The sequence below is a fragment of the Canis aureus genome, chromosome 19 (assembly GCF_053574225.1).
Source record: "Canis aureus isolate CA01 chromosome 19, VMU_Caureus_v.1.0, whole genome shotgun sequence".
Taxonomy (NCBI): domain Eukaryota; kingdom Metazoa; phylum Chordata; class Mammalia; order Carnivora; family Canidae; genus Canis; species Canis aureus.
In genome coordinates, this window is record NC_135629.1 from 56468716 (window position 1) to 56492481 (window position 23766).

General features: G+C 49.1%; 2 protein-coding genes across 5 annotated transcripts in view; one reads left to right on the forward strand and one right to left on the reverse strand.

The window, feature by feature from the left end:
• The window catches only part of CHAF1A (chromatin assembly factor 1 subunit A), a 28289-nt gene extending 16568 nt beyond the window's left edge, over positions 1-11721 (reverse strand). The window contains exons 1-4 of one of the 4 annotated variants that reach the window (XM_077860404.1): positions 11540-11721; positions 8631-8681; positions 6964-7829; positions 644-700 (exon numbers count right to left, since the gene is read on the reverse strand). In XM_077860404.1, coding sequence (XP_077716530.1) covers positions 644-700; positions 6964-7829; positions 8631-8681; positions 11540-11591 — 1026 coding nt within the window. In that variant the 5' untranslated portion in view covers positions 11592-11721. Of the gene's footprint in view, positions 1-643; positions 701-6963; positions 7830-8630; positions 8682-11067; positions 11444-11539 lie in introns of those variants that run through there. The other 3 variants (XM_077860405.1, XM_077860403.1, XM_077860406.1) reach the window with 3 other exon arrangements.
• Positions 11722-14870: 3149 nt separating this feature from the next.
• SH3GL1 (SH3 domain containing GRB2 like 1, endophilin A2) overlaps positions 14871-23766 on the forward strand; it is a 31932-nt gene continuing 23036 nt past the window's right edge. The window contains exon 1 of the mRNA XM_077860418.1: positions 14871-15083. Within this exon, the coding sequence (XP_077716544.1) occupies positions 15039-15083 (45 nt within the window). The 5' untranslated portion in view covers positions 14871-15038. The remainder of the gene's footprint in view (positions 15084-23766) is intronic.

A 23766-nucleotide genomic window follows, 5' to 3' on the forward strand; every position in this document is an offset into this window, starting at 1 on the left:
TGAATAAACAAATAAAATAAAATAAATAAATATATATTTTTTTAAAATGTGACTCATAGGCGGATAGCACAGGAAGTACTGGGTGAGCACAGATCCAGTGCCATCACCACCCCTCCCACAAGCTGGCATGGAGGCAGAAGCCCACTGGCTTTCTCAGTTCTTTATGGCAATGAGAAAAAAGTCCTCTGCTTTGCAGTGTGCAACACATGGTGACCCCAAGATAACAGAAGTGAAGACTCAGAAGGCAAAACTAGATAATAATCACCCACCTAGCGTCATGGCCACCAAACTAACAGAGCACATGGGAAGGGGTCTGGGACTCAGGGAAAGGGACTGGCTCTTTGGGAGGCAAGCTTCAACTACAATGTGATGAGCAACTATCAAGACGGTAGTAATAACAACGATAATAATAGGAGAAGCTTAGAAAAGGCTACATAAAAACTTAGTGTGATTTAGCAAAGTCAAAAATGATGCAACCCCAAGTCCCGGGGCACAGTTGTGAGATATGAAGCAAGAGTCAAAAGCACGGTCAGGACAAGCGGGGAAAGGTGACAATGGGCAAAGGAGGTGCATGGGGCCTTGCTTACTACTTAAGGCAAAAAGCACAATAGGTTAACTTTTTATTTCAGGGGAAACATCTTACTCTTTGCAGTCTGAGCTTGTCCTTCTCTGCAGAAGCTTTGATCAGTTTCTTAGTTATCTGAAATGAAAGACATTTCTCTTTAAACATGAATTGTTACAATCACTATAGCACATATAATACATAGCACACTCATTTGGTAAAGAAAGGGAAGGGGGGAATAAGGGACTTGCATGATTAAGAACTTCTTCAAAAGAGCATAATGAAAACCTTTCCAGTGACCAGTTTCCACCAAACAGAACCAAAAAACCAACATGTCATAGTGGGATCATGAAGGCCAATGAACATGTACGTGCATGCATCTGGGGACAAACAGGAGACTGGGGAGATAGATCACAAAAATGAAGGGGGCCAAGCACAGGAGAAACAGGGTAGGCTCAAACCTAAATGGCAGTGGAGAGCCAGCCTTGGCATCAGGCAGGTGACATGGAGAAGGGTTTGTCATGGAGGACAGAGGATGCACCCTGTCCAATAAGGACAGGGCTCTTACTGGCAAGTAGTGCCCGGCACTGCTGCCCCTTCCGATTTTTCTAAGAGGGGCTGATATTGGGAATTTTATTTATATTTTGTAGGTAACATCTAAAATCAATGTGAATCAAACAAAACATCTATTGGCTGGATTCCCATGAGCCACCAATGTGTACTCCCTGCTTTCTGAAACGTGGAGCAAATGTTCAGGAAATAAGGTCAGCTTGCCAGAGGTGGTGATCTGGTCTAGGACCCCTGCATCCTAAAGCACGACATTCTCTACTGCCCTTCTGCCAAGTGAACTCGGGTTGCAGGGACTCACCAAGACACACTGCTGGATTCACTCACCACACTGAACATGAACAAGTTCAGACTACTAGCCTAAGCTACCTCCAGAGCAGGAAATTCTGAAAACTAAACCATCAGTGGGGAGAGAGTGCAGACTGGAAAAGCATGAACTTTCCAGGCTCCTTTGAGACTTAGAAAGGTAGCCAAAATGTAAGACTGAAGTGTTGAAAAAATCAAAGGCCCATTTCTCTTAAAATGCTCTGACATATGGACAAAAGCTAGGTGGCAAGGGTTTCTCCATCTGAGAAAGCCTAAGATCTCCTACAGAATAAAACTTAAAGGTTAATAAATTCAAGAAGACATCCTTCTTATTTGGGACACACTGAATTTTTTGGATTAAGCCTTCCCTTAGGACATGGGTGAGCAGTCTTATGAAAGCCACATGCCGCAGGACCTTGTCAAAAGCCACCAACATTGTGTGGGGATGCTCAAGCCTGTCTGTTACCAAAGAGGTTTTACCAAGGGCTTGAGAAAAAGGATCTGCCTCTCCAAAGTCCACTATGCCTATCACATCTCTGGACTTCATCCCCACCACAAAGGATTCAAGAGCAGAATCTGCAAGTTACTATATCTGTTGTTGTCCTTTGCATTCAAACTTACAGTACCGAATGTGACTGCCACTCCCAAGCGAGGGCACTTGAAGGGAAAACACAGTCTCACCCACATTTGGTGAATTTCAGATGCAGAATCAGTGCCTTTTACAATGACTCCCCTGCTGGGAGTCCAGGTACAGCAGAATTGACATGATTCCCAGGAGCCAGCTAATGATCTCCAACCACCAGAGCAATTATGATTTCATGCAGAACTAAGATCTACTGTTTCACTAGGCACTCAGGTGGGCCTTACTGGTCTGAAATGTTATCTTCTTGATATGTGTGACACAAGTGTTTATGGAACTCTTGCCAAGTAGAGGCCACATGTGTTACCTATCTGGAACTCAGCTGCCAAAAACAAGACCCAAGACCCCAGAAGGAAGCTAAAATACACATATCACCTATCCCATGTCGTCAAGATTGATTTAACTATGTGCATGAATATCCTTGCACTTTATTTCGCAGGATCCTCTCAGAGCCACTTGGTCTGATTTTACGTATAAGGAGATCTAGTTTCTTAGCTCAGCAGCAGCAGCGAATGAGGTAAGGAGAGGTGGGCAGGCAACAGAAGCAGCTAAAAACTTACCGGCAGGGGAGAGATAGCAGCCGGGAAGAGATAGAACTCAACTGCTCCAGCCGTGATGGAGAGCAAGCAGGCAAGATTAACCTGTGAGTACCTGGGAGCTGGATATGCTATCTAACAACAGCCCAAGGAAACATGTAGAAAGCTCATTACAGTTATTCTGTCAAGGCTGAGAATTAAAGACAATGGAAACATCCACCAATGAGAATGATTCTGCAAGCTGCAGTAGCTCCACAGCAAGGTACGGGACATGGCAGCTGACAAGAGATCTTCCCAGGCCATAGTGGAAGACACTCCAAAATGAAAAAGAAACATATTTACAACACATGGCTCACATAAAGAAACAAAATGATACTGTGTATTCCCCAAGAGATCTCTCACAGACACCACAGAGAAATGTGAAATAATGAGAACCTCCTGGGAGGTCCGAGATTGTCATGCTTCCATTAGAACATGAAGAACTGGGCAGCCCCAGTGGCACAGCGGTTTAGCGCCGCCTGCAGCCCAGGGTGTGATCCTGGAGACCCGGGATCGAGTCCTGCATCAGGCTCCCTGCATGGAGCCTGCTTCTCCCTCTGCCTGTGTCTCTGCCTCTCTCTCTCTGTGTCTCTCATGGATAAATAAATAAAATCTTTTAAAAAATGAAGAACTTGGGATCCCTGGGTGGCGCAGCGGTTTGGCGCCTGCCTTTGGCCCAGGGCGCGATCCTGGAGACCCGGGATCGAATCCCACATCAGGCTCCCGGTGCATGGAGCCTGCTTCTCCCTCTGCCTGTGTCTCTGCCTCTCTCTCTCTCTCTCTGTGACTATCATAAATAAATTAAAAAATTAAAAAAAAAAAAAAAATGAAGAACTTAATACTTGTGTAATTTCAGTTATACATGGAAAAGTTCCAGCGATCTGGGTTTATTTGTATAGATGCAGAGATTCCAGTAACACAGCTGCATCAACATCATCATTTATGAAAAAAAATAATCTTGAATCACTAATAAGGCAGGCAGAATTACACAGCTAAAATGCAAGCAAACTCCGAAATGGTTCTATCCCAAATGGTAAAATGCTCTAATGCTAAACAGTCACTGTTTGGCCAGTCAGAAGACCCTGAATTATCTAAAACTGGTGTTCCTAAATAATTTTTTCAAACTGAGATTCTCCAGAACCCCTAGAGTACTTTAAAAAACAAAATAGAACTGAATGAAGCTCTTTGGGCGGACTAGATCAGACTCCCTGGGAAGAAACAGCAGGATCTGCATTTAACAAGTTCCTTGGAAGGGAAACACACACACACACACACACACACACACACACACACAATAGAGGATCAGAGAATGCTTAGGGATTCCAAATGCAGCGGCGATTTTATGGTACTAACTCCAGGACTAACAGACCCAACTAAAACCAAACATGTTGCTTAGTAACATGAAACAACATATAAGCTCCCAGTTGTAGGTTCTACCTACAACTTGGAAAGGAGGAGGTGGAGGAAAAGTGGAAAAACAAAAATATTCTCTAAACTCCTAAGCATCAGGAAAACCTTGACTCCCCTTCCCCCCCCAGGAGATGTTAGTTGACACCAAACACAAAACCAACCAGCAAATCAAGAAACTCCTGCTGGGGGGGAGGGGGGAGATAGGAGATAAAGTAAAGGCTGTGCCTGTGGCTCTAAGTGGTCGGTCTCCAGCCACTCCCTCAAGGAGTCTCACTCTCAAAGCACCCAGAGGCACCTGATGATCACTTGGTGTCAATGACCATCAAGGGGCTTTACTTCCATTCTTGTGATGGACCAGCCCATCTGTGGGTGGTAGCCGCAGATTTCTGCCACAGGCTCTGGGGTGGTCTGAACCTTCACCACTCAGTGTAAATTATTTGCCAAGCCATGTAATAACACTGCCTTCTAGAGCATTTCAGAGCTCTAAGCCTGTGTTCAGAGTAAGACCGGGCAAATCAGATGCAGGATCTAAGTGACTACACTCAGTTCACCTGCTCAGCTGTCCTGAGTGCCCTGTGGGCTGCAGACAGAAATAAAATTGTTGGGGATCCCTGGGTGGCTCAGGGGTTTAGCGCCTGCCTTCAGCCTAGGGCGTGATCCTAGAGTCCTGGAATCAAGTCACACGTCAGGCTCCCTTCATGGAGCCTGCCCCCCTCTCTCTGTCTCTCCTGAATAAATAAATAAAGTCTTTAAAAAAAAAAATGTTTCATAACAATGGCTATGTCACTTCCCAATTCTGAGGATTCTTGGGCTTGGCTCTGAGCATAAAAACAAACTTAAAAAATGAAGTGCTTGGGGCAGCCCGGGTGGCTCAGCGGTTGAGCATCTGCCTCGATCCTGGAGACCTAGGATCGAGTCCCACATCGGGCTCCCTGCACGGAGCCTGCTTCTCCCTCTGCCTGTGTCTCTGCCTCTCTCTCTCTGTCTCTCATGAATAAATAAGTAAAATCTTAAGAAAAAAAAAAAAAAAAAGAAGTGCTTAACGGACACCTCAGTGGCTCAGCAGTTGAGCATATGCCTTGGGCTCAGGGTGTGATCCCAGAATCCCAGGATCTGTCCTGCATAGGGCTCCCCCCACCCTGCCCCTCGCAGGGAGCCTGCTTCTCCCTCTGCCTATGTCTCTGCCTCTCTCTTGTGTCTCTAATGAATAAATAAAATATTTTTTTAAAAAGTGCTTAAGGGCAGCCCCGGTGGCGCAGCGGTTTAGCGCCGCCTGCAGCCCTGGGCGTGATCCTGGAGACCCAGGATCAAGTCCCACGTCAGGCTCTCTGCCTGGAGCCTGCTTCTCCCTCTGCCTGTGTCTCTGCCTCTCTTTCTCTCCCTGTATCTCTCTGAATAAATAAATAAATAAAATCTTTATAAAAAAAAAAATAAAAAATAAAATAAAAAAGTGCTTAAGAAGAATGAAACACATGTACACATGTCCCGTTTTCTAGGCTAACTGGCTTTAAATATGTCATACGACAGAGGCTTTCGGCAAAAGAGAAACAGCAAGGCAGCCCGGGTAGCTCAGTGGTTTAGCGCCGCCTTCAGTCCAGGGCGTGATCCCAGAGACCCAGGATGGAGTCTCACGTCGGGCTCCCTGCATGGAGCCTGCTTCTCCCTCTGCCTGTGTCTCTGCCTCTCTCTCTCTCTATGTGTGCCTCTATGAATAAATAAATAATCTTAAAAAAAAAAAAAAAAACAAACAGCAGTCTGGAAGAATTTCAAGCAATTGGCCAGACCAAGAAAGATAGCTGGCGGCAAAAATGGATTCTTCAACTCTGATTCTAAGAGTCTGAATAATGGCTCAGGTGGAAGTTTAAAAATGTATCTCCAAGAAAAAAAGATTGCTCCACCCTTGACACTTCGAAAACTTAGATAAAAGCCATAGAATCATCTAGAAAAATTAGTCCCTTAGAGATCAAATCTCAGAAAGTAAAATCAAGCAGATAAAGTACAGATTGAATGATCCAACACAGAATCTGATCTTACATTTAAAAAAACCCCAAAACCAAAAAACCTAGGGTTACCTGGCTGGCTCGTGAGTGGAGCATACAACTTTTGATCTTCGGGTCGAGTTTAAGCCCCACATTGGGCATGGAGCCTACTTAAACAAAAATGCAATGTACACAAAAATTCTACAAAAAAAACCCCAGAAAAACAAAAACCAAAATACCCAAAACAAAGAACACTGTTAATTAAACACATTTCTGGATTCTTGACTAAATTTATGTTTTACCCATAAGACCCTGCTGCCATTGTGCTAATCACAAATCAGTAATAGAAACAGGCATTTCATAAGTCATCCTTCTGTGATCCTTAAAAATGGTGCCAGGTTTTCCTTTTATTCTTGTTGCTCTGGGGTGAAGTTTTTCAGATATGTGGCTAGGCTGACAAGAACCGAGCCTACAGAATCCCCATTTTATTTCTCCTGCTGTCTTGGGGTCTCTTCACCAATGCTGCCTGACTCTTTACCATCAACACCCTTACAAGCCTGTGTTGGAATGGCAAGGAAAACTGGAGGGAGCTAACATTTGACATGAGGGGTCACAGCTGCCTGCTTACAAAGCGTTCCTAATTAAAAGTGCTAAGTTGACTAGCACCACTCATTAGGTGTGAACAACCATGGCTACCTAGATGACAGTTCACAGAAGACACTTTACACACTGGTGATTAACAGGGCCACGGGTACATCACAATGCACATTTAACCGAACACCACTAGTGGTTTTTTGATACCAAAAGAATTGTTTGTGGTCTGCTTAGCCACCAAACACCTGAGTGACACAGTATTCCCAGGTGAAGAGCAAGAGGCTGAATCCCGTCAGCACTGCCACACTGGCATTCAGCAGAGATACTTACTCTGCGGATAGGTGTGGAGGAGGGGAAGGGCCTGGGACTGCTGTGCTGCTTTTTGGAAGCAGACTGCCCCTCAGGTGAGCTGGTAGGAGAGGAAGAACCCCGGGATGAGTGGCTAAGAACAGAGTCTTCTTCAGGGCCAGACTCCAGCATCTCACTCTCAGAGGGCATGCCCTGGTGTGCAGGTGTCGTTGGAGACTTGGCTTGAAAAGGTTTCGCAGCCAGGATATCCTGCAAGACCACCACAGGCACCTTCCCTTTGAAAAAAATGCCCCCAGCTTCACTCCAACCATCCTGGTCCTTCTCGGAGCATGTTCTTGGACTAGCCGTCAGCACACGGCAGCTTGGGGGTGAGCCTTTCTGCCCATCTCCACTCCTCTCTGTGCCCCTTGAGCCAGCACCCTCGTTCTCTGTTTTGCACGGAGTGTCTGAAAGGGTCTCTTCAGGACACGTCAGCTCATCCTCCATACTGGCCTCCAGCAGCCCCCTGTCACCTCCAGCTTCTTCTCTGACTCTGCTTACAGCCTCCTCGGAGGCAGAGGCTGCAGAATTTAGTTTACTGTGGGCCACAACATCATCCAGTTGGTCATTTGAGTCCTCCGTCAAATCAATGATGACCATGGTCTGGTCAATACTGGTTTTGACTCTACTTCTTAAAAAGTTATCTAAGGGACCCTTCCCATTGACAAGTTTTGGACTACCATCTATGTCAGAACCCGAATGACAGTTGTTCTCCAAGGTATCCAAAGAGGTCTCCACATCAGGTATTTGACTTTGTGCAGGAGTGCCCTCAGAGCTCCTCATGTCATCCGACCCGTCCTCGCTTTTCTCCTTTGGGACAAGATTCAGGCGCTTGAAGGGCAGACGAGCTGAAACATAGAGAGGAAGCCATCTTTACAGGGAAAGTGTGAAGAGCAACAGCCCATCAATAATTGAATATTCCAAATGCTCAAGAAGTGTCAACCTGCTGGGATGGAGGTTGGGCCAGCAGATGGGGATTTCTGTAAACCACTCATGCCCTTGGGTTCCAGTTTGCCCCTGCCCCTCAGAGACTGTTGCTCTTCCTGTGACTCCCCTCAACACCAAACTTGCTATCAGTCATCATAGGAGGAGGAAAGCTGCTACAGGGGAACGAGATACCAAGTTTTAAAAACCAGAAGCCTCAGTTTTTTATATAGTCACTTAGCTAATCTAGCCTAAGAGTAAAAATACCAACCACTCTTCACACAAAAGAAGTTGAACACATTTATCTTCCTGTACAATGGTGGTTCAACCAAGGGCAGCTGTCCCTGCCAGGGATGTCTGGCGATATTATTGGTCATCATGATTTAGGTGAGTGACCAGGGATGCTGCTAAACCCTAAAATATATGGGACAGCCCCATATCCTGACAAAAAATTACAGAATGTCAATAATGCTGAAGTAGAGAAACCCTAGTAAAGGCAATAACCACTAGATGTGCTCCTGGGAACCTAAGAAAACAGGAACATAATCACATGGGTTCCCAAGGTTCTGATTGGAAGATGCAACCATTAATCTCCCCCCAGCCCTTGAGGCTTCTGCTGAGGACCCCAGCAGAAGACCTCTGCTCAAAGGAAATTAAAAATACAACTGATGAGACAATGAAGGGTAAAATTAGGAATAGTATTTAACACCTTCCCAGAAAGTTACCTTGTATTAACTTTTTGACTGGAAAAGCTGGTCTGTCTTTGCAATCCATGGCTGTGAATGAAAATGTCAAAGGATAGGTTATTAAAAGTTGGAAATAATGAAGCAGTAAATAAATATGCAACACCTAACATGTCCGAAGTGGTTGTCCAATAGGGGTGATTATGGCACCCCCACCATGGGGTGCAATGTTTAGGGACATTTTTGGTTGTCATGAGGGGGGAGTTGTCTAGTGGGTAGAGGACAGAGATACAGCTAAATGTCCTAAAATACACAGGATGGCACCCACGACAGAATTATCTGCCCAAAATGTTACTAGGTTGAGAAATTCTGCTCTCAACTCTCTCACTCCTTTCTCATCTTCATGTGGTGATTATCGTTCTGAAACTTACATGACGTCTCCCCCCTTCCCAACACAACGGGAGACTTGTTCCACACTGTACCCTTCGCACGTAGTTCAGAACTGGCACATAGTGGGACACCAATGAGCACAGTAACAGGGACAGTGAAAAGGGGAATGACGGGGCACCTAGTTGACTCAGTCTGTAGACCATGCAACTCTTGATCTCAGAATTGTGAGTTCAAGCCCAAACTGGGCGCAGAAATTACTTAAAATCTTAAGGAAAAAAAAAAAAAAAGAGAGAGAGAGAGAAAGGAAACAAGTACAGATGACAAAAAACACTGCGTTACCGATTTCACAATTAATGACCCCAAAATGTCCTCCTCCAATCAACCCATCCCCACCACCAAATGTGCAAAATCAGAATATGGTTTATTTTCTTTCAAAATAGAGCCTATACACTGGGGCACCTGAGTGGCTCGGTGGTTAAGTGTCTGCCTTTGGCTCGGGTCACAATCCTGGGATCCCGGGATCGAGTCCCACATTGGGCTTCCCCATGGGAAGCCTGCTTCTCGCTCTGCCTGTGTCTCTGCCTCTCTCTGTGTGTCTCTCATGAATGAATAAATAAAATCTAAAAAAAAAAAAAAAATAGAGCCTATACAGGTAAAACAATTCAAAGTATGTTGAGCCTGTCAGGCTGGAGCTGAAGTGAAGAAACAAGGGAGAATGTTTTCCTGCATGAAAAAAAAATCTCAAAAAAAGCATTTAATAATATTGAAGCTGATACAGGAATGACTGTAAATAGAACTAAGTCTTTGGAAAAACATCCTTAAATTGTTAAATTGGTTAGAATAAATTTAGAAAATGACACCTGCTAGGAGATCTGTCTTACAAAAAACCTAGGTTAGTTATTTGGGGCAATCTACATGTTTTGTAAAAAAAAAAAAAAAAACATACAAGTGAGTATTTTTAAAAAGCAGATCAAGGTTTATTTCTTCTTTTTTTTTTTTTTTCAAAGTTTCTAAAAAACTCAGCAGATGAAACTGCTCTCACCTACCCCCCTACGCTTGGAATACAAATACCCTGAGGATTCACATTTCCTTTCTACCCATTTCAATACCCTTTTAAGTCCTTAGTTACTAAAGACATAATTTCACCTTTCAACCAAAGTATACATAATCTCTACCTATTTAAATGCAGTTTTAGGACAACCACAAGAATTCACTGGTGTGGCCCTGAGTCACCAGCGTTGAAACAAGTGTAACACAAGTGACCTAGGCCTAGAAGCTACCCCCGGTGGACATAAAGGAACAGCCTACCCAGGGATCCCAACTGTTCAAAGGTACACATACCATTCACACACACTTCGTGTCTAAAGTTACCAAACGCTCTTTATTTTGAGATTACACGCCTCCTAATTTTAGGTAGCATTAAAACACCCCTTCCTTTTATGGTAGAATGGTCACCCCAAAGTAGTGCTTTTTACATTTCTAAATTAAACATTGTTACTGGATCAAACGACGGCCCATGACAATCGGCTCCAACTTTACTGATGGGAATTTTATGTCTCTGTGAAATTTCAAAGTCTGGAAACAAATGGAGCAGTGGTTCTCAGCTACAGGGAGGGGGCGATTCTGCAACCCTTCCCAGGGCACCTTGGCAATGCTTGGATACATTTTGGGTCCTCACAAATAGGGAAAACGGTTTGCTACTAGGGTCTAACGGGTGGAGGCCAAGGATGCTGCCCGACGCCTTACAGTGCACAGGGCAGCCCCAAATGTCAACAGTGCCCAGGTTGAGAGACCCTGGGGTGGACTAGATTATCTCCCTGTCAACCCCTAATTCAGCCAACCAACTTGTACTCCGTGCCAAGCACTCTGCAAGTGCCAGGGACAAAATGGGAGGCAAGCAAGGCAGACAGGCGGCCTGGTCCCCCGTGGTTCACCATCGCCCGTTTCGGAGGCCCCCACCGGGTGCTAGAAAGCCCCCTCCCGGGGTGGGGTGGGGGAGGGGAAGACAGGTCCTCACCCCGCAGAGCGAGCAGGATCAAGAACCCGGGAGTCGCATCTCCCTGGCGATCCCACCACCCAAACCTCTTACCTGGGCATGCCCTGACCCGCAGATGCAGCTGTCTGGTCCCCGAGCTCATGTGCCCCCGGGCCTCAGTTTCCCCACCCGGCCAGAGGGCCGCTGCACGGTCCAACTTGCTCAGGGGACACAGACGCATTCGGCAACCTGCAAAGGCAGCCCTTTCGCCTCGCTGGGCCTCAGTCTCCACCCCCCGGGCCACACCGACCCGTCAGCACAGGGGGAAAAAAAGAGAGCCCCGCAAGGACAAACTGAAGCCAAAGCGCCGGAAGAAAAATGGTCGCGGCCGCAACAATAACGTCAAGGAGGGAGCCCTTCGGGTCGCCAGGCCCTGGCTCCGACCGTAACGGCCGCACCGACCCAACGGCCGCCGACGAGGAGCGGGCCCGAGGCCGGGAGGTCGGTCCGCCCCCAACCGCCGCCTCGGCCTGCGCAGGCCGCGCGCCGCGTCCCCCCCTTCCCCTCGGCGCGGGCCCGAACCGACCTGCGGCCGCTCCCCTGGCGCCGGGCGCCCCGCACTCCAGTTCCTCCAGCATCGCCCCGGCGGCGGCTAGAGCTCCCCTCAGGCGGCGGAGGCGCGGGCTCCGTTCAGGCGGCCACTGCCGCTCGCCCTCCCGCCCGCGCCGCTGCTGCCGCGGCCGCCGAGCTCGTATTTGGCGGGAACCGCGGCGACCCCCGCAGGCCGCGCGGCGATTGGACGAGGCTGCGTCACGTGACAACCCGCCTCGGGAAGAAGGGAGCGCCGGGAGCATCCTCGCGAGAGCCGCGTCTTCCATTCCTCCCATGGTTCCCCTATTGATATTCCCGCGGAGGACCGGGGCTTCCTCTCGGCCGCCGGTCATTGGCGGGGAGGAGGTGCCCTGTGATTGGAGGCAGAAGATGTCAAACTGAGAGTTCCACCCTGTGATTGGCTGAGCGCGTGGGATAGGTCGGCAGGAGGAGGGAGGGCCAGCTCTTGCGTCATGACGAAACGTCTACGTAGGTGGTGGGTGACAATCTGAAACTGGTTTAGAGCAGGAACGAGGCTTGTAGTTTATCCTCGTTGGATGTTGGCTGAGTATCATCAGTAGCAAAATTATAAATGCCTTTTTATATGAACAACAAAGAGAAAATAAGTTAAATAGATTCTGTGCAGCGCTCTAGAAGCATTTAATGTGCATCAAACATATTCAGAGGGAATGAATGAAATGGATCTTTCTGGTTTTATCCTCAGCATTTTTGCACACGGTCTTTCCTCACCTAGAAAACTTTCCGCAGCTCTCTTCGTGGCTAGTTTCTACCTAACTTTCAGATCTTAGATATGCACCTTGGGGAGCCTTTCCCTGCCCTCAACAAGGTGAAGTTCCTACAATGCAGTTCTTTTCCCTTTTTTTTCCGCCCCCGCCCTTTTCTCCCTTGCAGTTCTTTTTTTCTGAAGCAATTACAGCTTATTTTTTTTATTAGCGTGTTATTTGATTTAGTATGTGTCTTTGTCACCAGCTCCAAGAGAGGAGGAATAATTTATTCCTGTATCCCCAGTACCTCTCCATGATTGATGCATTAGCAAGGGCTCAATAAATAGATGAGCGAATGCATAAACTTCATTTGATTACAAGCTTCACACGGAACACAGACGTTCAGTGTCAACCTGTGAGCCTTCAAGTTGGTTTTCTTTTTTTTTTCTTCAAGATTTTATTTATTTATTCATGAGAGACAGAGATAGGCAGAGACATAGGCAGAGGGAGAAGCAGGCTCCCTGCGAAGAGCCCAAAGGCGGACTTGATCCTAGGACCCCAGGATCTTGACCTGAGCTGATGGCAGATGCTCAACCACTGAGCCACCCAGGCGTCCTAGAGTTGGTTTTCTTTAGCACCAATTAATCTGTCAAGCAGAGAAGTGAGGAAAGAAGATGAAATTTAGATCAAGTTTAGAATTCTATTGAATTTATAGATTGGATAATTAAAGATGAATTGTTTGGAAGCAATGTGGAGAAATAGGGAGTTCAGATGAAAATCACTTTGGACAAGTCATGTCTTACTCAATGCCTGAGTTTCCCCGTATGAATCATGACATTCTGGCATTTTGCAATGATTGAAACCAGTAGGTCACCATTCAGAGTGCCTTTCAGAATCACATGGGGAATTAAAAAACAAACAAACTATTCGTAACAGCCCCATCAGGATCTTAGGGAGGGAGATTTGTGGCATACATAATCTGAAATAATCATCCATCTAGTCCAGTACCTTCTGTTGAGGCATTTGGAAACTTCCAGCAATCTTCTGCTTCAGAAGAGCACCCAGACCTGTCAGATTTCAGCACTGAAGTTGCAAGCACGTTAGCTCTAGCCACTTTCTTGTTCCTCTTTTCAGATTAATTTATCCATTCCAACTTATTATTAACTTCCAGTTAATTCAAACATTTTTAAAAAATTTTTATTTATTTATGATAGTCACAGAGAGAGAGAGAGAGAGGCAGAGACATAGGCAGAGGGAGAAGCAGGCTCCATGCACCGGGAGCCCGACGTGGGATTCGATCCTGGGTCTCCAGAATCGTGCCCCGGGCCAAAGGCAGGCGCCAAACCGCTGCGCCACCCAGGGATCCCATTTTTTTTTTAAACATTTTTTTAAATTTTTATTTATTTATGATAGTCACAGAGAGAGAGAGAGAGAGAGGCAGAGACATAGGCAGAGGGAGAAGCAGGCTCCATGCACCAGGAGCCCGATGTGGGATTCGATCCTGGGTCTCCAGAATCGAACTTCCAGTTAATTCAATAACAATTGATATAAAAAACAAAAATCAATTAACATGTGTAAAACTGAGAGAATTTCCTGAAAGAGGTGACATTCCCAACAGATTTCTCTTTTATGCACAAAGGATGGGGGGCGGGGGGGGGGGAGATTGGGGGAAAATGTGCCAGAAAAGAACAACCTTAGCAAAGGCCCACAGGAAACAGGGATCATGGGTTATAGAAGAGGAAGAGAGCTGAAGTCAGAAGAGTTGATGGAGCCAAAATCTGTAAGCTTTGTAGGCCATGCTACGAAGTTGAGAGTGTATTGTGAAGATAGTAGACTAATGTGATATACATTTTGTTATAGAGCATCCTTTTTTTTTTTTTTTTTTTAAAGAATGTACTCATTTATTCATGAGAAACACACAGAGAGAGGCAGAGACTCAGACAGAGGGAGAAGCAGGGTTCTCACGGGGAGCCCGACATGGGACTTGATCCCTGCACCCGGGATCACGCCCTGAGCCGAATGCAGATGCCCAACCGCTGAGCCGCTCAGGCGTCCCTCTGAGTATTTTTAAGGGGGATAATTGGAGGGGGAACCTGCAGGTGGGCATACCAGCGAGGAGACTGGGTGCGATAGTCTGGCCTGGGCAGGGAGGCCAGGGGGATAGAAAAGCAATAAAGGGACACCCTGATGTCGTACTAGGGCAACTAAATGGATGAGCACGTGGCAGGGCTGAAGGCGGTGCGTGTGGAAGGGACTAAATGCACAGAGAATTGGGTCGGCTGAGATTAGCGAACGACGTCTGATTTACAGACCCACCCTCCCAACCTCTCCAGGATTTAAGCGCCTTTCCTAAAACGCTAGGACTACCTCCGGGCCGCCAGGAGGCGCTGTAGCCTCCAGGGTCTCTCTAGGCTCGTTCCCGTCGGCTCGCTGTCGGAGGCGGCCTCAACGGGGGGGGGAGGGGAGAGGGCAAGACGTGCGCGTGCGCTCTCCGGCCGGCAGGGGGCGCGCGTGCGCGGTCGGGGCCGGGGGCGCGCGCAGGCCGGCACCGGAAGTGTGCGGTTGCCATGTAATATCCTGGCCGCGCGGGCGCGCGAGGGGCCTGAGGCGGCGCCGGGGCGGGCGCGGAGCTGGCGAGAGCGCAGTGGAGGCAGCGCGGACGGGGCCCGCTGAGGCGCGCGGGGTATCGCCGGCGCCCGGGAGCCTGTCGCTTGCGCGGTCCCTCCGGTTCGCTGGGTCCGGGCGGGAGCCCCTACGGCGGGAGGCAGCATGTCGGTGGCGGGGCTGAAGAAGCAGTTCTACAAGGCGAGCCAGGTGAGCGGCGGCCGAGGCGGGGGAGCTGGCGCCGCGCCCCCAGGCTGTGCGGAGTCGGGGACCCGGCCAGGCCCGACGGGGCTCGTGAGGGGGCCGCGGGCTCCGGAGGCGCGGCGTTGGCGCGCGGCGTCCGCTGAGGGGGTCTCCCACCCGCGAGGGACGGGGGCTGCCGACGAGGCGGCTCACGGGCCCGCCCGCCATGTGGGCTCGGGTCTCCCCGGGAGGGTGGGCAGACCCCGGGGAGGGGCGGCGGCGCCCCGGGACGCGGACCCGGGACGCGGACCCGGACGCCGTCGCCTTCCCTCGCGGAGACGGGCCCGGAGCGGGCGAGGAAGACACTGCCCTGAGGCTGTCGACGCAGGACTCCTGCCAGAGAGCCCGGGGGCAGGGAAACTTGGCGTCCGCAGTCGTTCTCCAAAACAAACAAACGAAAACCCCTTTTGATGGACCCGCTACAAAGTTGGGAAAGGGTGGAGGGGAAAGCCCCGCTTCCGCCTCCAGCCCCCCGGGGCATCCAGTCCCTCTCCCCAGGGGCAAGGACCGGCATCTTTTCCGAAGATCGGTTACACCTTTCCTAGAAAAACGCACACGCACACGCACACGGTGGTACCGTGGCCTGTGTAGCCCTTTGTACTTTGGCTTTTTCGGTTTTCCGTTCCATGTGTTCGGAGATAATGCTAGAGCTGGAATTCTCCGCCTCAGACCGCGCTGTCCTGGGCACTGTGGGGGCGATGAGGGGCATCCCTGGCCCCACCCGCTTGATGCCAGGAGCACCCCCCCCCCCAATCCTGACACCACACATACCTCCCCCTGCTACCAAACGTCCCCTTCTGCCCCCACCCCAGAGCCACTGCCCTGGAGCATACCCCTAGAGTCTTTTTGGTCTTCTTTTCTTTTTTAAGATTTTATTTATTTATTCATGAGAGACACACACAGAGAGAGAGAGAGACACAGGCAGAGGGAGAAGCAGGCTCCATGCGGGGAGCCCGATGTGGGACTTGATCCCAGGACTCGCGATCACACCCTGAGCTGAAGGCTCGCCAAACCGCTGATCCCCCCATCCCCTCTCTTTGATCTTCTTAATGGGTGTTGATATTCCAGTCGTCTTTGGGGGATTGGTTAAATTTTGACCAGTCATCTGTTGATGTATGTGTGGATCGTTTCCTGTCAGTTTGTGCTACACACAATGAATAGCCAGTGAATATCTTTGCTCAGAGGTGGGATTGGGTTTATAGGATAAATTCCCAGAAGGAGAATGCTGAATCCGAGAGTATGTATGTTTTTAGACGTGACAAGTAAGTATAGGGTGGTTTTTTGTTGTTTTTTGTTTTGTTTTGTTTTGTTTTTTTGGAATGTCCCGGCCCCATTGCTCAAGAATCTGGTGAAAGCTGTGGATCCACTCTCCAGAAAGCTGGAGCAAGTGGGAGATTCAGTTTATAGTTTCAGATCCACGAAGCCCCAGATTTCTTGAATCCTCTTGATCCCCGCATCCCAGATTAAGAACCGTAGGTGGGCACTTTGTGTGGATAGAATCCGTGAAGGAATGAGCGACCATCTTAGGGATTGTGTGGGCCCTGCTGGCAAACTGGGCTTTTCCCACAATTTGGAAAAGTTCAGTAGGAGAGAAGAGAAATAAGTCGACAGTAACTCAGCTGGAACCTTTTGCCCCTTGATGGAAAAAGTCATGACCCCACGCTAGTGTTTATCTAGGGCAAACCCCAGATGATGGCTAACCCCTAGAGGAAGAAACACTTAATCCGGGGGGGTTCTGGCATTATTGCTGAGAGTACAGCCCTTTGTCCCAGCAGGGTAGAATTAAGTGACCTGGCCCTGGGTTGGACCCTGCCCAACAGGCATCAGACCACCAGGGCTTGACCAGAGCAACTGGGGATGGTGCTTGCTGTCTTGGACCTTGATGTAGTCCCTCCTGCAGGAGAAGCCCCCTCCTCCCAACCCCTAGCTCTCAAGGCCCATGCTGGAGGGCCATACTGTCCCAAGCAGGCACACTCTGCTAGAGGAACTGGCTAGGCTGCTCAGACTGGCCACCAGAGCTTTTTCTTGAGGGGGCAGGGGTAGGGGGTGCCCTGCATTCAAATCTGTGAGGGAATGGAAAACACTGTGTAGTATAAGCTGCTGGTTCTGATCAATTTGTGATCTCGCCATTCTGAGGCCCATCTTAAAGAATTGCTGCGATGGCCACATCCTACTCTGGGAGCGGCTGTTTTGGACTCTTGATAAATCCTCTGCTGAGTTGTGCTCTCAAGAATCATGCTGGCTGTGCTCCACTCTCTTCTGCAATAGTTTCCACAGGCCCCCAGCATCTCTGTTGTTTATCCAAACGTGTCCATCTCTTTGTGTGATTCTTTTCTTATCCTCAGTACACCCATTTTCATCCTTTTGTCCTCAGAGTAGGGTTGGCTGTTGAAAAGTATAAGGCAGTAGTTAACGTCTGTTGAACTCTCACCTTGTGGACAGGCAGTATGCTTTTAGCCACTGGTCTCATTTATCTGCCATAAGGATAAACATACTATTCTTTTTACACAAAATGATGTGGGGACATTTAGTATATGTGCTGCCGAAGCGAGCACAATGTGGGGACATTTATATCTTCCTATAGGATAGTGGTTGTCAACCAAGGCCAGTTCTATTCTCTAGGAGACATTGGCAATATCTAGAGAGATTTTAGGTTGTCACAACCTGGGTTGCTATTAGAATCAAGTAGGTGGAGGCTAGGGATGCCACTCAACACTCTATGTAACGCACTGGGCAGTCCCACAACCAAGAATTATTTGGGCCCAGATGTCAGTAGTGCCGAGGTTGAGAAACCCTGCTTTACGATTTGAGAAAAGCAGGGATACTTAAACCAAAACAAAAACCCGATAGAACAACAAAAGTCTCACCTGGGCCATTCTTGTGGTAGCTGCCTGCCTTTCTTAGTTTTCAAAACATGGATGACCACATCTACACAAATAAACACCTACATGAAACTCAGCATCCAGATCCCAAGTTGTTAGAACTCCAGGGTATCTTTGGCATCTGGTATCTTTAAGAAGGTCTAAGCTTGCATCAGTACTCAGCTGGGGTGACAAGTCCTCCCCACCCCCCACTCCGTGTGCCCTTTCAGGGATGTTTGGCAATGTCTGAGAAGATTTTTCGTTGTCTCCACTTGGGAAGAAGGGTGCTCCTGGTATTGAGTGGGTAGAGGCTAAGAGTGGTTGCTAAACATCCTATAGTACACAGGACAGCCTTCCCCACAACAAAGAATTATTAGGCCCCAAATGTCAGTGGCACCAGGTTGAGAAACAATGCTTCGAAACAGGTTGATTTCAGAGGCTTGGAACAGTGTTTCTAAATTGAGAAGTGGATGTGGGAGAGAGTGGGGCATGGAGAGGCTTGGTTACTAGCAGCTGAGACTATGATGTTAATTAAAAGTTTCTGATCTCTCTGATGATGCTGGTAACAAATGAGTTATTAATAATGAGTTATTAGTAATCTGGCAGCATCTGGGTGAATTACGTGCCAGTTCATCTCTAGTGAAAATGTTCAGGTCTCTTATAAGGTCGGTTTGGGCTGGAGTAGAAAGTTTGCGCGTGCTTTTACTTCTTGTTAAGAGCTGGCCGCTGCTGGACTGAGGCCTGAAGAATCTGTAGGGGAAAGTGCTAGAAGGAAGCGGTGTCTGTCTGGGCCCTTGGGCCCCTCTGGTACTTATGTACATCTAGAACTGGGGGAGGTGCTTGAATCTGCGTATTTCTAGGGAACTAAGGAAGGTAAGGGGACCCTGACAGATCCAAACTTGGAAGTTCACTTCTCATTGTGATACAATGTTAATTTCCAGGCCTGAGCTGCTTGCTGGTTTCTGATAATTCTTGTGGTCAGGCCAGATTTGAGAGTGTAACTAGGGATAGAGCTGGCAGCTGCCTGGAGTGCTGGCTTGATTTTTTTTCTTTTGGCCTGAAAGGAGGGAGAGAGAGTTTGAACTGAAAGATTGGTTCCTTCAGAGCTAGGAGGAAAATTCTCCTCCCATAGCTTTGAAATTCATTGGATGCTTGCTAGGCCCTGGTTTGTGCCCAGAAGGAAAGATCAGACTTCGTAGAAAGACATGGGGTGAGGAGTGGGCTGGGGCACCTGGCACCCCAGCCTGTTAGAATAAGTACTATCTGGGGGACATGGCTGGTGTTTGGAATGTCCCCAGTTACTACCTGCTCTGAACTACTTTTAAAATCTTATTGTGAGGAGTTAGGCTTTTGATTTCCTAGCAAAGAGTTTGGCCTGTTAAGTAATAAGCCTGGAATGGTCTTAGATACAAAAGTCTGGAACTTGTAGGTCTTTTGCCTGAGTATGAACAAAAGCATGGAACCTGTGTGCTGAGAATAACAGGTGACAGGCAAAATAGGGTCCCTGCCCCAGATCCTTGAGCTCAGCAGCTGCAGGCTAACTTCCTGAAGACCGTCTGCCTTGGGGCACCAGACGTGGAAATGGCTTTGGCCATTGGCCATATCCATATGTAATGGGAACTTGGTTAAGTCCAACTTTGCTGGAAGCAACTCTCCTGACTCCCTCTGTAAGAAGACCCTGTGGGACCCTGGCCAGAGCTGTTCCTCTTCCCACTGGGCTTTGGGTCACCAACTTGCTGGGTGAATAGAATAACCAGCCTGGTGTTCTAGGCTGGACTGTGGAGCTACAGAAGTGTGAGACCGCCCTCCCCTGAAGGATCCTGGGACCTCCTTAAACCCTACCACTTTCCAGGCCTGTCTGTAAAACTGAGTTCACCTGACCACTGTCCACAGTCATGGAGGCACTCTGTAACCAAGCAGAGTCCCACATATTCTTGTTAACAGCCAGGACCAAGAGGGCACCATACTCTGATTCGCTACCTGTGTCTGCCAAACATGAGGTGGCAAGTTCAGGTCTGACTCAGAACCCTGTGTTTATTAAAGACCAGTCAGCGTGCCCAGGTACACTTCTCCCTACTTATTTGGCTCAGTGTGAAGGCAGAGCCATAGGATACTTAATTATAGTCTGCGAGTTACTGAGCTTAGGGGTTTCATAGTGTCTCCCTGCTCAGTTTCAGAAATTGGGGGCTGTCCCATTCCTTCGCCCTTCAGGTGTCCATATGTGCATCTGCTTGCTTTTTCCCTCAGAGGAAACAGTGCTCTGACGCAGTGACAGGGCCTACTGAGGCCTGCCCTTTGCCTCTGGCATGTGTGTCCCGTGGCCTTTGACCCAAGGACATAGGCCGATTAGTTCTGCTCTGGCCCATCTTAGCCCTTCTCCTCTTCTGTTGTTGCCGATATTTTGAAACTGATCCCTGTAGCCAGTTTCCTCCATAGGATTTTGGAGGCGAGTGTGCTGCACGTTTTGGCACTGTGGCAAGTTGGGGGGTGGAGGATGGGCCGGAGGAAAGTCAACTAGTCTTCTGTTCCCGATTTCCAATGCAGGGGGTGAAACTTGTAAGCTGTAGGAAGGTTTTGATGCTGAAGTTTTCCAGCTCCAGGGGATTAGGAGCTCTGCAGGCCTATTGAGGCGTCTTTACCCCAGTACTCAAACCCTAATGGCTTTTCCTGCCTGGTGAAGTGTTAGGGGCAGCTTTTTCTGGTTCTTTTTCAAAGCTGTTCCTGGCAAGCTGGATGGAGGAGTGTGTCAGATTGGCAGCAGCTGGTTTCTGTCTTCCCTCATCTTTCCTCTCTCCTCTCCCTCCCCCTCCCCTTCCTCCCTGCCTTGCCTTGTCCTACCCCCTCACCCCCCCCAGCCGCTCACAGGGCTGGATTTGGCAGCTGCTTCTACTGAGCACTGCAGTTTGGGTACATTTCCGCTCATTTCCTGTTAGGCAGTAACCAGGGTTCCACGAACGAACGAATGCAGGATCCCAGAGGACAGCTCCATCTTCCTTTTCCGTTCAGCTCCTAGAAAAAAACCTGCTGACTGAGCCCAGAGAACAGGGTCACGCGGAGATTCCCAACCACAGCAGGAAAATAGACTGTGATTTCCTCCGAAGGACTTGACTCAGCATCGGGTCACTGCCCAGCTGCTCAGAGGTCCACACCTGGGAATCGAGCACCTCCAGTGGCGTCACGGAGACCACAGACCCAGCAGCTACTAGCCCAGCAGGGCTCCCAGTCTAGGGAGTACTGTCCTAGCAGAACCATGCGAGGTATCCACAGAGTGTCTGAGTGTCGGAGAGGACGCGGGGCTGTTCTCCCGGCTCCAGCAACCTTGCCTCCCCTTGGCCTGGCAAACATCAGTTCACCTTTCATGTGTCCCTTCAGCCTCTTCATGTGTCTCCCCAGCCTCTGAGGCACTCAGAGCCTCTGTCTCTCCACCTCTCAGACTCTCTTATAGCTGCTTTTCCAATCGAGAATGGAGATTGACATCTTTGTCGCTGGATCCTAAGTCTTTGTAGGCCAGGCCCGTGTGGTTCTGCTATTATTGTGTGCCCAGTTGAGCCCAGCCCCTGGCCTGTTTTGGAACTGTTGGTATTGGATGGATGGACATTTGCACACTAGTGAGCAAATGGTTGCATCATGGGTTGTGGGTGCAGATGCCAGAGCTGTAGGGTCAGCAGGCCTAAAGGAAGCAGAGCCTGGGATGGGTGGGAAGTGTAAACATCCCCAGCTGACCTGGCATTCAGGACCTCCTGGAGTTCCGCCTGGTCCCAATTTTAAATCCTACCCCTTCCCTTCATGGGTGGCACCCTCCAGTCTGACGGCTCCAGTCTGACCGGTCTGCCTGCCCAGCAGGCTACCTTGTACTACCGTGTACCTTGTGCCTCATTTTCTGCACCCCAACTGGTCTCTCTGTCCACTTCCTGCTTGCCCTTTAAAGCCTTGTTTGTATGTCTCTTTATCCTCGCCTTCTCCTGTGGCCACTCACTGGAAAGACTTCTCTGTCCTCTGGGCATCTGACCAGTGCACCCCAGTGCTCTCCTGCCCACATGCCACACGCCAAACACGTCCTCACACCAGAATGTGCTTTTCTTCTCATCAAACCTGAGCTCCTGACAAAGCAGGGCTGCCTGGTGGCTTGTGACAGGCCTGGGGTTCCCTGGGCCATGGCTTACTGACCAAATTGTCAGAAATGGTGGGCTCCTTCTGAGAGTGGGAGTGGGGCAGTCCAGTGACAGTGATAGTGGCCTCCTACAATGTCCCTGGGGGTGGCTTCTGCTTAGCCTAGGCAGAACTCTAGGGAAGTAGAGGGGCTAACAGCCCTCCATCAGAAACAGGTCCAACGGGTTTAAAAATAAGAAATCAGGGCCGCCAGGTGGCTCAGCGGTTTGGCGCCGCCTTCAGCCCAGGGCCTGATCCTGGAGACCCTGGATGGAGTCCCATGTCAGGCTCCCTGCATGGAGCCTGCTTCTCCCTCTGCCTGTGTCTCTGCCTCTCTCTCTCTCTCTCTCTCTCTGTCATGAATAAATAAATAAAATCTTTTAAAAAAATAAGAAATCAAAGCTCAGAGATTGTCCCTTTGGCTTTGGATTAGCATGACAGTAAGGTCACAGTTCAGTTGATACTCTCAGGGAGTCCACAGACATCACGTTGGACCATAATTCACTTATCTTTCACTAGTGCCCCTCCATCCAGCCCAATTTTTTCTAAAGTGCAATGATTGAATGATGAACTGTCATTTTGAACCTCAGCCTCAGGATTGAGCAGAGACCCACATTCTTAAGAAACCCTTCTAGGAAGGAAACTGGGAGCTTCCTGTTCCTTTTCTGGGGGCAGATGGGCAGGCGTCCATCAGAGTCCATTGCCCAGTGCTGGCCCTTGAAGGCCAGCCTTTGTGGTTCAGAAGAGGGCAGCTGAGGGTTGGGGTGAGGTTTCTCCATCCTTGAATCCAACCTGGCTGGTCTAGGGTTGACCCTTAGGTCCTGAGATTTGAGAACCTTTGCTGTGGGTTAGTCTCTTGCTGTTTTCTCCTCTGCGCAAGGCAACGTTTCCCCATCTTTGTGGAACATAGGAGCTGCTGTAGCTCCCCACTGACCATCGAGTGGGTGTCTGGGTCAGGGCCCTGAAACATGTGCAAGTGATGCCCCGCATCAAGGTGGGCTGTGAGGTCCTGGACATCCAAATCCAGATGCGGTTCTCTCCCAGCTTTGGCATGGAATGTCTTCATAGCGGAGAAGTCTAAGGCATTTGTGTCCGGCTCCATGCAAGGTTCCTTTCTCTCCAGCAGCCTCAGGGGCACCTGAGTGTTTGATCCTGCCTGTGCTTCCCACAGCTTCCACAGCTTCAGCTCAGGATGGGCAGGAGGCACTGACAAGCCCCTTCTGTTGAGTGAAGCCTCTCTACCACCTCAATACAAGTGGGCTTGGGAGTCTTAGGTGGAAAGCTGCAGAGACCAGAGGAGTGTTTGCAACTCAGGAGGAAAGTGCACTTGGTCAGGGGGGCAGGGAGAAAGTCCTTTTGCCCAACTGCCTCCATTGTGCTTCTGGAGTCTAAAAGTCCGTTTGGCTTTGCAGCAGAGCCCACAGGGTTGACCTTCTTGCAGAGGTCACTTGAGTAGCTACCAGGGCTGTCACCAGGCCCGGAGGCAGTCGGTGCTGGGGTGCTGTAGAGGGCACGTCACTTCTCAGGCGCCGTGATAAGGTGATTACTGCTGTTATTAGCGTTCTTTATCGTTAATCACATCCTTATGTCCTCACTATTAACATGGTTGCATTGATTGGCTACATGGAATCACACACCAT